Genomic DNA, 17232 nt, shown 5'->3' on the forward strand with positions numbered 1-17232 from the left:
GGGTTGTTTGTTTTTTTGATATTGAGCTCTATGAGCTGCTTGTATATTTTGGAGATTAATCCTTTGTCGGTTGCTTTGTTTGCCAATATTTTCTCCCATTCTCAGGGTTGTCTTTTCATCTTGTTTAAGGCTTCCTTTGCTGTGCAAAACCTTTTGAGTTTAATTAGGTCCCATTTGTTTATTTTTGTTTTTATTTCCATTTCTCTAGGAGGTGGGTCAAAAAGGATCTTGCTGTGATTTATGTCATAGAGTGTTCTGCCTATGTTTTCCTCTAAGAGTTTTATAGTGTCTGGCCTTATATTTAGGTCTTTAATCCATTTTGAGTTTATTTTTGTGTATGGTTACTTTAGGAAATGTTCTAATTTCATTCTTTTACATGTAGCTGTCCAGTTTTCCCAGCATCACTTACTGAAGAGGCTGTCTTTTCTCCATTGTATATTCTTGCCTCCTTTGTCAAAGATAAGGTGACCATACGTGCGTGGGTTTATTTCTGGGCATTCTATCCTGTACCATTGATCTATATTTCTGTTTTTGTGCCAGTACCATACTGTCTTGATTACCGTAGCTTTGTAGTATAGTCTGAAGTCAGGGAGCCTCATTCCTCCAGCTCCGTTTCTCTTTCGCAAGATTGCTTTGGCTATTCAGAGTCTTTTGTGTTTCCATACAAATTGTAAACTTTTTTGTTCTAACTCTGAAGAATGCCATTGGTAATTTGATAGGGATTACAATGAATCTGTAGATTGCTTTGGGTAGTATAGTCATTTTCACAACTTTGACTCTTCCAACCCAAGAACATGGTATATTTCTCCATCTGTTTATGTCATGTTTAATTTCTTTCATCAGTGTTTTATAGTTTTCTGAGTACAAGTCTTTTGCCTCCTTAGGTAGGTATATTCCTAGGTATTTTATTCTTTTTGTTGCAGTGGTAAATGGGAGTGTTTCCTTAATTTCTCTTTCAGATTTTTCATTATTACTATGTAGGAATGCAAGAGATTTCTGTGCATTAATTTTGTATCCTGCAACCTTACCAAATTTACTGATTAGTTCTAGTAGTTTTCTGGTGACATCTTTAGGATTTTCTATGTATAGTATCATGTCACCTGCAAACGGTGACAGTTTTACTTTTTTCCAACTTGTATTCCTTTTATTTCTTTTTCTTCTGATTGCCGTGGCTAGGACTTCCAAAACTATGTTGAATAAGAGTGGCAAAAGTGGATATCCTCGTTTTGTTCCTGATCTTAGTGGAAATGCTTTCAGTTTTTCACCACTGAGAATGATGTTTGCTGTGGGTTTCTCATATATGGCCTTTATTATGTTGAGGTAGATTCCCTCTATGCCCATTTTCTGGAGAGTTTTTTATCATAAATGGGTGTTGAATTTTGTCAGAAGCTTTTTCTGCATCTATTGAGATGATCATATGGTTTTTATTCCTTAATTTGTTAATATGGTGTATCACATTGATTGATTTGCATATACTGAAGAATCCTTGCATTCCTGGAATAAATCCCACTTGATCATGGTGTATGATCCTTTTAATGTGCTGTTGGATTCTGTTTGCTAGTATTTTATTGAGGGTTTTTGCATCTATGTTCATCAGTGATATTGGTCTGTGATTTTCTTTTTTTGTGATATCTTTGTCTGGTTTTGGTATCAGGGTGATGGTGGCCTCGTAGAACAGATTTGGGAGTGTTCCTCCCTCTGCAATTTTTTGCAAGAGTTTGAAAAGGATAGGTGTCAGCTCTTCTCTGAATGTTTGATAGAATTCACCTGTGAAGCCATCTGGTCCTGGACTTTTGTTTGTTGGAAGATCTTTAATTACAGTTTCAATTTCATTACTTGTGATGGGTTTGTTTATATTTTCTAATTCTTCCTGGTTCAGTCTTGGTAAATTGTACCTTTCCAAGAATTTGTCCATTTCTTCAAGGTTGTCCATTTTATTGGCATATAGTTGTTTGTAGTAGTCTTTTATAATCCTTTGTATTCCTGTTTTGTCAGTTGTGATTTCTCCTTTTTCATTTCTAATTTTATTGATTTGTGTCCTCTTCCTTTTTTTCTCGATGAGTCTGGCTAAAGGTTTATCAATTTCGTTTATCTTCTCAAAGAACCAACTTTTAGTTTTATTGATCTTTGCTATTGTTTTCTTCGTTTCTATTTCATTTATTTCTACTCTGATCTTTATGATTTCTTTCCTTCTACTGACTTTGGGTTTTCTTTGCTCTTCTTTCTCTAGTTGTTTTAAGTGTAGGATTAGGTTGTTTTTTGAGATTTTTCTTGTTTCTTGAGGTGAGATTGTATTGCTGTAAACTTCCCTCTTAGAACTGCTTTTGCTGAGTCCCATAGGTTTTGGGTCATCGTGTTTTCGTTGTCATTTGTTTCTATGTATTTTTTAATTTCCTCTGATTTCTTCAGTGATCACTTGGTTATTCAGTAGTGCACTGTTTTGCCTCCATGTATTTATGTTTTTTACAGTTTTTTTCCTGTAATTGATTTCTAATCTCATAGTGTTGTGGTCAGAAAAGATGTTTGATACGATTTCAATTTTCTTAAGTTTTCCGAGGCTTGATTTGTGACCCAAGATGTGATCTATCCTGGAGAATGTTCCATGTGCACTTGAGAAGAAAGTGTGTTCTGCCACTTTTGGGTGGCATGTCCTATAAATATCAATTAAGTCTATCTGATCTATTGTGTCATTTAAAGCTTGTGTTTCCTTATTTATTTTCTGTTTGGATGATCTGTCCATTGGTGTAAGTGGGGTGTTAAAGTCCCCTACTATTATTGTGTTACTGTCAATTTCCCCTTTTATGATGGTAAACATTTGCCTTATGTATTGAGGTGCTCTTATGTTGGGTGCATAAATATTTATAATTGTATATCTTCTTCTTGGATTGATCCCTTGATCATTATGTCATGTCCTTCCTTATCTCCTGTAACAGTCTTTTTTTTAAAGTCTATTTTATCTGATACGAGTATTGCTACTCCAGCTTTCTTTTGATTTCCATTTGCATGGAGTATCTTTTTCCATCCCTTCACTTTCAGTCTGTATGTGTCCCTTGGTCTGAAGTGGGTCTCTACAAGAGACAGCATATATATGAGTCTTGCTTCTGTATCCATTCAGCCAGTGTGTCTTTTGGTTGGAGCATTTAATCCATTTACATTCAAGGTTATTATTGATATGTATGTTCCTATGACCATTTTCTTAATTGTTTTGGGTTTGCTTTTGTGGGTCTGTTTTCTTTTCTTGTGTTTCCTGCCTAGAGAAGTTCCTTTAGCTTTTGTTGTGAAGTTCGTTTGGTGGTGATGAATTCTCCTAGCTTTTGCTTGTCTGTAAAGCTTTTGATTTCTCCATCAAATCTGAATGGGATCCTTGCTGGGTAGAGTAATCTTGGTTGTGGGTTTTTCTATTTCATCATTTTAAGTATGGCCTGCCACTCCCTTCTGGCCTGCAGAGTTTCTGCTGAAAAATCAGCTGATAACCTTACGGGGATTCCTTTGTATGTTATTTTTTGCTTTTCCCTTGCTACTTTTAATATTTTTTCTTTGAATTTAATTTTTCTTAGCTTGATTAATATGTCTTGGTGTCTTTCTCCTAGGGTTTATCCTGTATGGGACTGGTTGATTGAAGAGGCAACTATGTGCTTATGTGAACCTAAAATAAGGGCTCTCAAAGATCCCCTAGAGAAAGGAAGTCAAGAAATCAAACCAAATCTCTTAATGTTGTGCTGTTCAGACAAAGACTCTCTGGGCTGGGAGGAAGCCTTAAATCATACACTGTAACTTGTATAGATATTTAAATAGATTTAAAAGTTCACTGTTCTGAGGATGAATCTTACAGTATTTTTTCACTTGGAAAACATGCTTTCCAAATGAAAAAAAAAATTATTCAACTAGTTATAGAAACTTTGGTTTTAAAAAATAGGAAAATACTCAAGTAAAAATAAAAATAAAATTATGTAAAATAATCACAAAAACTACTAAGTTATTCATAAAAGTTTAAATAGTATTCCTTTTTTGTAATATAAACTCTTTCTCTCTCTAAAGCTTTCTTGGATGGGAAAAAGGAAAAATCTAAACCTAATTTAATGATTTTGGAATTTTTGCTTCTAATTTATAAGATATGAAACAAAGAAGTCAAATCTGACTTACACACATAGTGTTTTAATTCCAAGAACAGCTGGCCACCATGAACCAGAAAATAACCTTACTCCATCTTGGAGACTGGTTCTTTCCTTCCCTTTCCCTTTGTGGAACTCTTGGCCAGTGTAGAGATGACAGAACACCCACTCATCTGCCTTCCCTGGGAACCCTCACTGCACATACAGCAGGACCTGACTGGCTGGTTTCACCCCTCAGATATGTGTCCTCATCTAAAATCCAATTTGTTTTCACCTTTTCCCCAGAGGCCTCCTTGATTGGCCACATTGTCATCTTGATGATTCTGCTCTGCAACCTCTCCCAGCCCTTCTTGGAATGAGGCACAGAACACACTTGCTCATGAGCCCAGGCTGGAGCTCTGATGCTCAACATCACACCTATATACTAACTGACTGCTCTGTAGGCTCCTGTGGTCTGTGACCTGTGGGCGTGGATCACCAACCCTTTTCTAGCAGTCTTCACAGAGGCACCCTTGACCCAGCCTTCCACACCCCATGCCGTCTCTTCCAAGAAACATGGGAGGTGAACTTGGCCAATATGTTTGGCAAAGAAAATGGTCAAGCTTCTCAGAGGCATTTCCAGGGAAAATTCCAGGATGCTTTCAGGCTTCTACAGTTTCAAACCAGATCTTTTGATTACTCAGAGTAATTCTGAGAATACATTTTGAACTCTTTTTGGTAACCAAGACCCTTAAAGATAGAATTAAACAGTGCTCCCTGACACATGGAAGAATTAATTTGCCACAACTACTAGACTCTGACTCCCCTAACTAAACTATGAGTTCTTTGAGTTTGCATTTTGTTTGTTTGTTTTCTTGGCATGTGGTGGTGGGTCGTCAATACATGCTGAATAAATAAAAAATCAATCACCTAGCAAAGCAAAATTTTTGCAAATTTTGGGTCACAGATAAAAGAGAGTTCAGCTCTTCTTAAACTCAACACAGCAAGTATACATGCAATGCTACGATGTATCAACCTTCCAATCCTTGATTTGCTGCCCTGTTGAGTTCTGGTCTCCTGTGAAATAATAGACTTGGTCTATTTCTGGAGACAGAAAGTGGCTGACACCCAGCCGGTAAGCCCTGAGAAGACTTCCCTTTACTGCATGGCCTAAAAGAATCTGCCAAGCTGCCTTCTCAGCAGGTTCTGACATGTTTTTATGAATCCTTTAGTAGGTGTCTCTCCTTAAACCCAGTTCAGAGCACCTTTCATAGTTCTCTTTCTCATATTGGTCCCCACATAAAAAGACACATCCCTGAGAGTGAAGCAATAAATCAGCTTACTAGTCTGCCCCAAAACTTCACAACAGCCTCAGGAAAGCTTATGCTTCAAAAGCCAACTCCCATCCCTCCCTCCCTTCCTCCCTGCAATTTCAGCCCATTATATCTTGTTCTGTCCTGAGAAGATCATAGGAGTGTGGACCTTGAAGGGATGTTCACACACCTTGTCTCACCAGCACAAAGCTGGAATGAGTTCCCTTTTAAGGGGCTGCTTCTCACAACCTGCAATCATTTCACATGTACTACCCAGTCATTAAGAGATTTTCCTCTTTACACACTGCCTATCTAGAAGATTAAAGATGATTAGTGGCTGCCAAGTTGCTGGAGAAGTGGGAAGAAGAGGGCTTAACTTTTAATTCTGCTCCCAGCACTCTCCAGGAAGCTGACCATCTGCCAGCACATAGGCTGGCCTCTGAGAGGTTACTGACCACTCACCTGCAACTTGCCCTGCTGCCTTGTGTGGGACATGAGAAGGTCTTCAGAGGATGGCATGCTTCTGGGCATTTCTGTTGTGGCTAGGCAGGCCCCAAAAGTCTGGAGCATCTGAGCAGTGCTCTTCAATGCCAGAGCAAAGTTTTCAATGGCCTGGAAGTTCAGACAATCATAACAGTGTAGAGGGATTAACATTCACCAATATGCTCTCTCAATAGGACAGGGGAACTATTTCCTGAGTATACGAAATAGGCCATGCATTGTACTTTGTGCTATACATTTGTCTATCATCTCAATAATCTAGAGTAGAAGGCATTTTATCTCCATTTTATAGAAGAGGGAACTGAAGCTCTAGCAGGTCAAGTAAATTGGCCAAGATCATATTACTAGGACAGTAAGGAAGGAAAGAAGGTAGGATTCAACCAATGGTTGTTCTATTTTTTCAGGAGTTTTCTGAGGATCAAAAGGAATGGCAAATTTGAAAGGATCTTGGGCACAGATGAGTACCTTACAAATGTAACAGTAAGAACTAAGAGAATCAGGTATAAAGCCTGGAAAGGTCATCCTAGAAATAGGGGAAAGCCAAAGGTTTCCTGTGGCGAGTGCAATTAACAAAATAACTTGATTCCATGTGTCTGATTAGTGATTATTAGTAATTGGTGATTATTAGTAATCACTAATTGGAAATGGTACAGAGGACCTGCTCCTAATAGAGTGATTCAAAAAAGCTTGGCCTTAGTCTTGGCTCTGCCACTACTTGACCATATGACCTTAGATAAATCACCTCTTTACTCTGTAAAGCCTGCGAACCACAACTACTGAAGCCCGCACGCCTAGAGCCCGTGCTCTGCAACAAGAGAAGCCCACTCACCGCAAGGAAGAATAGCCCCAGTTCGCCGCAACTATCTCTGCCCACACACAGCAATGAGGACCCAATGCAGCCAAAAATAATAAATAAATTAAATAAATAAATTTATGAACAAAACCAAAAAAAAAACATTACACCCTAAAACAGGGTGAATTCTCCTACTTAATCAAATGTAGTTGAGGTGTTTGTTCATCAGTAAATTTTTTTTTAATAAATTTATTTATTTTTGGCTGCGTTGGGTCTTCACTGCTGTGTGCAGGTTTTCTCTAGTTGCAGCAAGCGGGGGCTACTCTTCGTTACGGTATGTGGGCTTCTCAATGCAGTGGCTTCTCTTATTGCGGAGCACAGGCTCTAGGCACATGGGCTTCAGTAGTTGTGGCTTGTGGGCTCTGGAGTGCAGGCTCAGTAGTTGTGGCTCACAGGCTCTAGAGCACAGGCTCAGTAGTTGTGGCGCACAGGCTTAGCTGCTCCACAGCATGTGGGATCTTCCCGGACCAGGGCTCAAACCCATGCCCCCTGCATTGGCAGGCGGATTCTTAACCACTGCGGCACCAGGGAAGTCCTCATCAGTAAATGTTGAACAACATGTTTCCAAGGTGAGTAGATAGAGAGGTGTGCTGACACTGCAAGGTGTTTTCAGGATGGTGAAAGCAGCTTCTGATTTTGCATAGAAAACCTAATCTTCTCAAGGGTATGAGGCTAGGAGAGCAGGGAAAGGGGAATGACAACTTTATATAGACAAACATTATTTGCTGAGTTTCAATCTCACTTTTTCCTTAATATTCCTAACCCTTCTATTTTAGCATAATAACCATCACTATGAGTAAGTAGGAAAAAGTAAAATACTATATTTCAGATGCTTTCATAGACATTATATCACTTACTCTGCATATCAAACCTTCAGGTAGCTTTTGTTAGTCCAAGGTTTCCTACCATTGGCACTATTGATATGTTGGTCCAGATAATTCTTTATTGTGGGGGGCTGTCTAGTGCGTTATAAGATGTTTAGCAGCATCCTTGGCTCCTACCCAGGATATGCCAGTAACACCCCTCTCCCCAAGTTATGACTATAAAAAACATCTATCTAAAGACATCGACAAATGTCCTCTGGGGGAAAACTGCCCCTAGCTGAGAACCACTGTGTTAGTTGCAGGGGAGAAAACAAACTCAGAGAGGTTTAGTAACTCCCCTGAGCTCAGATAAGAAGCAATGGTGGCAACATTTAAATGCAGCTTCTTCTGACTTGGTGGGTTTCAATCTGTCTGTACACTAGAATCATCTGGGGAGTTTTGTGACCCACTAATGCCTGAGACCCATCCTAGATCAAGTAAATTAAATTCTCTGAGGTATAGCAGAGTATTTTGCAAACTCCCCAGGTGCACTCTAAATCAAGTCCCCCAAAACCCCCATATCAGAAAATGAGCCAAGATGAAGGTAATCAGCAAGAGAAGTCCTAGCTTTTATCCTTGCACCTTGTCTCTCCCCGTGCCTGTTGCTTAGAAAACCCAACCTTCCCGATGTTAGGTAGTCATGGGCAATGACTGCCCAACAGTGGATCTCTAGGTCTCCTGTCTCTAGAAAACCAGGAGGGACACTGAAAAGGGCACATAAATTGGTACTTACAGTTCGATGATTTATCCACTGACTGTGGCGATATTCCAAAGTTCCCCCTAAGTCCTCTGTCAGTTGGCTTTTGTCGATGTAGTTATGAAGGTCAGAAACGGAGTTTAACATAACGATCTAAAACAGAAAAAACCCAATATATTCCTCACAGATAATTAAGTAGCTCATCTAGATTCTACTGTTATTTAATTTAAAATTTTATTTTATTTTATTTGGCTGCACCACGCAGCATGCAGGATCTTAGTTCCCCCAGGGACCGAACCCATGTCCCCTGCGCGGACAGGGGACATGGAAGCGAAGAGTCTCAACCACTGGACCACCACGGAAGTCCCTACTGTTGTTTAAATAGTACTTCAACTTTGCCTAATCAGGCATTTATATCCAAAGATGGTTACTTCAACCAGCAGAGAAACATTTTAAAGTCTCTTTCCATTTTCCCCCTTTGAGTGAGGAACAGCAGTGCTGAACAGCCTGCAACAAAACAGTGACTTGAATCAGTGAGCTCAGTTCTAAGCTGCCTAGAAGTCAGGTCTTGCTTTAGGTAAATTTTTGTCAAAAGTTCCCAGGCTAAAGTATACCCTTCAGCCACCAAAACCAAACGCTGTACTGAGACCTAAAAATCTGCAATGAAAATTCCAATGAAGGGTGGGCTGGTGAATACCAAAATAAAATTAGAACACAAGGACCCATTGAGGAGTATGGACTGAGAAGATTCACTACACTGATGCCCCTTCTATGAGGGGTGGTGATATGCCCCCAACTTATCTCAGGTGGAGAAAGTTTTGAGGTGATTGTGAGTGGGTTTTCATAAATTAACAAGCCTGCTGATGAACAAATGCCCAGACATCTAGAGGAAGATGACATACTCCAATCTGTCCCTTTCTACTCCACTGCAGTGGTCCTGCCCAGGGAGCAGTCCCGGCTCTCTGTAGCAGGGACAATATCATACCCCTACTCACTCTCATCTCTGAAACACACACCCCTTGTAGCCTTTAACTGATGACTTTATATTTCTTCAGTCATTGATTATTTTGACCTGTGAGTATAATAAACTTCTTCCTTCAAAGCCTCCCCCTCATTTCTTCCTGTGGCAGCCCTGACTTTACCATGTCATATCCAACATGTACATTCTTAGAACAGATTCTTGGTCAGAGGACATGAGAATATAGGCTTTTTTCTATTATTATATAGTATTAGTCAAGTGATAAATCCACTTTGGGATGAAAAGAATATAAGTTAGACCCCAAAGTCTACAGGTAAAACAAAACTGACTGACTCATTCAACATATCTGTATTGAACTTCTAATAATTGCCAGGCTCTGAGGGATAAAAGTAAGCACCAAAAGCCCTGCCTTCAAGGAACTTAAGTTTAGTGGGATCTGATTCTACATATCGCTATGTTAACCTTGTCAGGCTCCATGTTCCATGCCTTTCTCCTTCACTTATGGAAAGGAGTTTGGGAATTAAAAAATTATTTTTATAACATAAGAGAAAGGGAAAAACAAACAAACAAACAAAGCTGAATCCATCTGTCTTTCCCTCATAAATTTTTTGTTTAAATAAATGTATTTTATTTATTTTATTTTTGGCTGCATTGGGTCTTTATTGCTGTGCGCGGGCTTTCTCTAGTGGTGAGCGGGGGCTACTCTTCGTTGTGGTGCACAGGCTTCTCATTGCGGTGGCTTCTCTTGTTGCAGAGCACGGGCTTTAGGCACGCGGGCTTCAATAGTTGTGGCTCACGGGCTCTAGAGTGCAGGCTCAGTACTTATGGCGCACGGGTTTAGTTGCTCCACGGCATGTGAGATCTTCCCGGACCAGGGCTTGAACTCACATCCCCTGTATTGGCAGGCGGATTCTTAATAACTGCGCCACCAGGGAAGTCCCTTTACTCTTATTCTTGAAATTTTTCTATGAGTTGAAAATTATTTCCAACTCAACGAATAATAAAACCAAGAATATATTAGAAACTTTTCTATATCACTATAGGTTTTTCTTATCTTTTTTTTGTTTTTCATTTCTCAATTGAGATATAATTTACATAAATAAAATTCACAGATTTTAAGGGTACAGTTCAATTCGTTTTGACAAATGTATACACACATGTAACACTTTTTAACCAAGACATAGAACATTTCCTCAGAAAGTTCTCCTAGGCCTCCTTCTGGTCTCCACTATCTCCACCCCTAACAGCAGCCACTGTTTTAACTGTCTACCACCATAGCTTAGTCTTGCCTCTTATTGAACTTTATATAAAAAGAATCACAGAAAATATACACTTCAGTGTCTAGCTTCTTTCTTTCAAGAGAATATTTTTGAGATAAACCCATGTTGTTGCATGTTCAGTACTTCACTCCTTCTTTATTGCTTAATATTATTCCTTTACACGAATATGCCACAATTTCTTTATCTATTCATCTGTCATTGGAAATGTGTTTTCATTTCTCTTGGGTGGGTCATGGGGCAGGTATATGTTTAACTTTGTAAAAAATTGCCAACTGTTTCCACCGTGGTTGTACCACACCTTACCACTTTTGATGGTTGCATAATATTTAACTGAGTGGGTAGACCATAATTTAATTAACCAGCTCCCTGTTGTTGGGCATTACTTTTTTCCCAATCATTTACTATTACAAACAATTTGGTAATGAATATCATTATATATGCAGCTTTGTGTATGTGTGTGAGGTACCTGAAGAATAACTCTTATAGGTAGGTCAGAGGGTATGTACGTTTTAATTTTTGATAAATACCGTCAATTAGTCTTTCATATTGGTCATTACCAACTTCATTCCTAACAACAAAGTATGCAAATGCCTGTTTGCCTCACATCTCTGCCAAAGTTAGAGGTAAAAAAAAAATTTTTTTTTACATCTTTATTAGAGTATAATTGCTTTACAATGGTGTGTTTCTGCTTTATAGCAAAGTGAATCAGTTATACATATACATATATCCGCACATCTCTTCCCTCTTGCATCTCCCTCCCCCCCACCCTCCATATCCCACCCCTCTACGTGGTCACACAGCACCGAGCTGATCTCCCTGTACTATGCGGCTGCTTCCCACTAGCTATCTATTTTACATTTGATAGTGTATATGTGTCCATGTCATTCTCTCACTTTGTCCCAGCTTACCCTTCCCACTCCCCATTCTTCAAGTCCATTCTCTAGCAGGTTTGTGTCTTTATTCTCATCTTGCCCCTAGGTCCTTCATGATTTTTTTTTTTTTTTTTAGATTCCATATATATGTGTTAGCATATGGTATTTGTTTTTCTCTTTCTGACTTCACTCTGTGTAACAGACTCTAGGTCAATCCACCTCACTACAAATAACTCAATTTCGTTTCTCTTTATGGCTGAGTAATATCCCATTGTATATATGTGCCACATCTTCTTTACCCATTCATCTGTTGATGGACACTTAGGTTGCTTCCATGTCCTGGCTATTGTAAATAAAGCTGCAATGAACATTGTGGTACATGACTCCTTTTGAATTATGGTTTTCTCAGGGTATATGCCCAGTAGTGGGATTGCTGGGTTGTATGGTAGTTCTATTATTAGTTTTTAAAGGAATCTCCATACTCTTCTCCATAGTGGCTGCATCAATTTACATTCCCACCAACAGTGCAGTAGGGTTCCCTTTTCTCCACACCTTCTCCAGCATTTATTGTTTGTAGATTTTTTTGATGATGGCCATTCTGACCGGTGTGAGATGATATCTCATTGTAGTTTTGATTTGCATTTCTCTAATGATTAATGCTGTTGCGCATTCTTTTATGTGTTTGTTGGCAATCTGTATATCTTCTTTGGAGAAATGTCTATTAGGTCTTCTGCCCATTTTTGGATTGGGTTGCTTGTTTTTTTGATATTGAGCTGCATGAGCTGCTTGTAAATTTTGGAGATTAATCCTTTGTCAGTTGCTTCATTTGCAAATATTTTCTCCCATTCTGAGGGTTGTCTTTTCGTCTTGTTTATGGTTTCCTTTGCTGTGTAAAAGCTTTTAAGTTTCATTAGGTCCCATTTGTTTATTTGGTTTTTATTGCCATTTCTCTAGGAGGTGGGTCAAAAAGGATCTTGCTGTGATTTATGTCATGGAGTGTTCTGCCTAAGTTTTCCTCTAAGAGTTTAATAGTGTCTGGCCTTACATTTAGGTCTTTAATCCATTTTGAGTTTATTTTTGTGTATGGTGTTAGGGAGTGTTCTAATTTCATTCTATTACATATAGCTGTCTAGTTTTCCCAGCACCACTTATTGAACAGGCTGTCTTTTCTCCACTGTATATTCTTGCCTCCTTTATCAAAGATAAGGTGACCATATGTGCGTGGGTATATCTCTGGGCTTTCTACCCTGTTCCATTGATCTATATTTCTGTTTTTGTGCCAGTACCATACTGTCTTGATTACTGTAGCTTTGTAGTATAGTCTGAAGTCAGGGAGCCTCAATCCTCCAGCTCCGTTTTTCTTTCTCAAGATTGCTTTGGCTATTCAGTTTTTTGTGTTTCCATACAAATTGGAAGATTTTTTCTTCTAATTCTGTGAAAAATTCCATTGGTAGTTTGATAGGGATTGCATTGAATCTGTAGATTGCTTTGGGTAGTAGAGTCATTTTCACAGTGTTGATTCTTCCAGTCCAAGAACATGGTATATCTTTCCATCTATTTGTACCATCTTTAATTTCTTTCATCAGTGTCTTATAATTTTCTGCATACAGGTCTTTTGTCTCCTTAGGTAGGTCTATTCCTAGATATTTTATTCTTTTTGTTGCAATGGTAAATGGGAGTGTTTTCTTAATTTCACTTTCAGATTTTTCATCACTAGTGTAGAGGAATGCAAGAGATTTCTGTGCATTAATTTTGTATCCGGCTACTTTACCAAATTCATTGATTAGCTCTAGTAGTTTTCTGGTAGCATCTTTAGGATTCTCTATGTATAGTATCATGTCATCTGCAAACAGTGACAGCTTTACTTCTTCTTTTCCAATTTGGATTCCTTTTATTTCTTTTTCTTCTCTGATTGCTGTGGCTAAAACATCCAAAACTATGTTGAATAATAGTGATGAGAGTGGGCAACCTTGTCTTGTTCCTGATCTTAGTGGAAATGGTTTCAGTTTTTCACCATTGAGGACGATGTTGGCTGTGGGTTTGTCATATATGGCCTTTATTATGTTGAGGTAAGTTCCCTCTATGACTAGTTTCTGAAGGGTTTTTATCATAAATTGGTGTTGAATTTTGTCGAAAGCTTTCTCTGCATCTATTTAGATGATCATATGGTTTTTCTCCTTCAATTTGTTAATATGGTGTATCACATTGATTGATTTGCGTATATTGAAGAATCCTTGCACTCCTGGGATAAACCCCACTTGATCATGGTGTATGATCCTTTTAATGTGCTGTTGGATTCTGTTTGCCAATATGTTGTTAAGAATTTCTGCATCTATGTTCATCAGTGATATTGGCCTGTAGTTTTCTTTCTTTGTGACATCTTTGTCTGGTTTTGGTATCAGGGTGATTGTGGCCTCGTAGAATGAGTTTGGGAGTGTTCCTCCCTCTGCTATATTTTGGAAGAGTTTGAGAAGGATAGGTGTTAGCTCTTCTCTAAATGTTTGATAGAACTCGCCTGTGAAGCCATCTGGTCCTGGGCTTTTGTATGTTGGAAGATTTTTAATCACAGTTTCAATTTCAGTGCTTGTGATTGGTCTGTTCCTATTTTCTATTTCTTCCTGGTTCAGTCTCGGAAGGTTGTGCATTTCTAAGAATTTGTCCATTTCTTCCAGGTTGTCCATTTTATTGGCATAGAGTTGCTTGTAGTAATCTCTCATGATCCTTTGTATTTCTGCAGTGTCAGTTGTTACTTCTCCTTTTTCATTTCTAATTCTATTGATTTCAGTCTTCTCCCTTTTTTTCTTGATGAGTCTGGCTAATGGTTTATCAATTTTGTTTATCTTCTCAAAGAACCAGCTTTTAGTTTTATTTATCTTTGTTATAGTTTCCTTCATTTCTTTTTTTTTTTTCAAAAGAGTTGCACTCAGTGCTACAACTTTTTTTTTTTTTTTAATTTATTTATTTTATTTATTTTTATTTTTGGCTGTGTTGGGTCTTCGTTTCTGTGCGAGGGCTTTCTCTAGTTGTGGCAAGCGGGGGCCACTCTTCATCGCGGTGCGCGGGCCTCTCACCGCCGCGGCCTCTCCCGTTGCGGAGCACAGGCTCCAGACGCGCAGGCTCAGTAGTTGTGGCTCACAGGCCTAGCCGCTCCGCGGCATGTGGGATCTTCCCAGACCGGGGCTCGAACCCGTGTCCCCTGCATTGGCAGGCAGACTCTCAACCACCGCACCACCAGGGAAGCCCGGGTCTTCGTTTCTGTGTGAGGGCTTTCTCTAGTTGTGGCAAGTGGGGGCCACTCTTCATCGCGGTGCACGGGCCTCTCACTATCGTGGCGCCTCTTGTTGCGGAGCACAGGCTCCAGACGCGCAGGCTCAGTAATTGTGGCTCACTGGCCCAGCCACTCCGCGGCATGTGGGATCTTCCCAGACCAGGGCTCAAACCCATGTTCCCTGCATTGGCAGGCAGATTCTCAACCACTGTGCCACCAGGGAAGCCCTGTTTGTTTGTTCTTTAATTCTTCTAGGTCTTTGTTAAACATTTCTTGCATCTTCTCGATCTTTGCCTCCATTCTTTTTCCGAAGTCCTGGATCATCTTCACTATCATTATTCTGAATTCTTTTTCTGGAAGGTTGCCTATCTCCACTTCATTTAGTTGTTTTTCTGGGGTTTTATCTTGTTCCTTCATCTGGTATATAGCCCTCTGCCTTTTCATCTTGTCTATCTTTCTGTAACTGTGGTTTTTGTTCCACAGGCTGCAGGACTGTAGTTCTTCTTGCTTCTGCTGTCTGCCCTCTGGTGGATGAGGCTATCTAAGAGGTTTGATGGGAGGGACTGGTGGTGGGTAGAGCTGACTGTTGCTGTGGTGGTCAGATCTCAGTAAAACTTTAATCCACTTGACTGTTGATTGGCAGGGCTGGGTTCCCTCCCTGTTGGTTGTTTGGCCTGAGGCAACCCAACACTGGAGCCTACCTGGGCTCTTTGGTGGGGCTAATGACAGACTCTGGGAGGGCTCACGCCAAGGATTACATCCCAGAACTTCTGCTGCCAGTGTCCTTGTCCCCACGGTGAAACAGAGCCACCCCCCGCCTCTGCAGGAGACCTTCCAACACTAGCAGATAGGTCTGGTTCAGTCTCCCATGGGGTCACTGCTCCTTCCCCTGGGCCCCAATGTGCACACTACTTTGTGTGTACCCTCCAAGAGTGGAGTCTGTGTTTCCCCCAGTCCTGTCGAAGTCCTGCAATCAATTCCCACTAGGCTTCGAAGTCTGATTCTCTAGGAATTCCTCCTCCCGTTGCCGGAACCCCAGGTTGGGAAGCCTGACGTGGGGCTCAGAACCTTCACTCCAGTGGGTGGACTTCTGTGGTATAAGTGTTTGCCAGTCTGTGAGTCACCCACCCACCAGTTATGGGATTTGATTTTACTGTGATTGCACCCCTCCCACCATCTCACTGTGGCTTCTCCTTTGTCTTTGGATGTGGGGTATCTTTTTTGGTGAGTTCCAGTGTCTTCCTGTCGATGATTGCCCAGCTGCTAGTTGTGATTCTGGTGTTCTCGCAAGAAGGAGTGAGAACACGTCCTTCTACTCTGCCATCTTGGGTCCTTCTACTCTGCCATCTTGGTTCCTCGTCTCCCGTCCCTATTCTTTGTCTCTGTTTTTTCTTTTTTCTTTTGCCCTACCCAGGTACGTGGGGTGTTTCTTGCCTTTTGGGAGGTCTGACGTCTTCTGCCAGCATTCAGTAGGTGTTCTGTAGGAGTAGTTCCACATGTAGATGTATTTCTGATGTATTTGTGGCGAGAAAGGTGATCTCCACATCTTACTCTTCCGCCATCTTGAAGCTCCTCCAGAGGTAAAATTTTCAATCTTGTCATCTTAATTTGTTTTCCTTTTATATGTATCACAACGTTGGTTTTAATTTTTACTCACAGTTGCCTATATTTGTCACCCCCATATTTTAGATCCTGATTTTTCTTTACTCATACTATTACAGTTTCTCTTCCTTTTTCAATCTCTTTCTACAGTCTTGGACATCACCTTTTATATAACACCACTGGATTTATATAATTCCAGTACTCCTTTACCCAAGTCACTCCCCAACTCAAAAACCTTCACTGGATCCCCATTGCCTACTGAATTAAATCCAGAACCTTTATCCTTACACTTAAGACATATTCCATGTTTCTTACCTTTTCTTCCAAAAGATGATCCTATATGTACTTCCAACAAGAATGGGGCTTCCCCATGGACCTCAGATAAAGAGTGTACTTCCTGCTTCCATGTCCTTACACGTGCCGTTCCCTCTGCCCAGAATGCCCTCCTCTCCCTCTCTGCCTGAGGAATCCTACCTTCCTTGGAAACAAGCTCATATGTCATCTTCTCCGCATGCCCTAAACAAATGCAGACAAGAAGAAAGGTCATGCTTACCGGCACTTTCATTTTAAATTCATCTCGATAGTACTTAATGCCAATGTCAGTGAATGTCCTCTGGATAAAGCAAGATGGACGAAGAATGAATATGAGCTGCAAGTTTCCTGGAAATGCTACCTGGAAGGATCATAAAAAGTGTCAGGGCAAATGTCACATCCATTGGTCTCCTCTTGCCCAAGATTACAGATGACAAAGTTAAAGTGGACACCATGGATGCCAAGAATTAGAATATATTTCACAGGATTTCACAGCTGAAAGAGCTCTTACTGGTCACATAATCTAAACCCCTCCTTAAAAACAAAACCAAACCAAACAAAAAAATTTTCTGATTAAAAAAACAATTTATACTCTTTATAG

At 40.0% G+C, this 17232-nt stretch overlaps 1 protein-coding gene across 3 annotated transcripts in view; it reads right to left on the bottom strand.

Annotated features, from left to right (window-relative positions):
* The window catches only part of MCF2L2 (MCF.2 cell line derived transforming sequence-like 2), a 245936-nt gene that overhangs the window by 146124 nt on the left and 82580 nt on the right, over positions 1 to 17232 (bottom strand). For all 3 annotated transcript variants that reach the window (XM_036850441.1, XM_036850443.1, XM_036850442.1), the window contains 3 exons: positions 16873 to 16992; positions 8355 to 8471; positions 5867 to 6016 (listed from right to left, as the gene is read on the bottom strand). In XM_036850441.1, the coding sequence (XP_036706336.1) occupies positions 5867 to 6016; positions 8355 to 8471; positions 16873 to 16992 (387 nt within the window). The remainder of the gene's footprint in view (positions 1 to 5866; positions 6017 to 8354; positions 8472 to 16872; positions 16993 to 17232) is intronic.

Source organism: Balaenoptera musculus, chromosome 4 (assembly GCF_009873245.2).
Source record: "Balaenoptera musculus isolate JJ_BM4_2016_0621 chromosome 4, mBalMus1.pri.v3, whole genome shotgun sequence".
Classification (NCBI taxonomy): domain Eukaryota; kingdom Metazoa; phylum Chordata; class Mammalia; order Artiodactyla; family Balaenopteridae; genus Balaenoptera; species Balaenoptera musculus.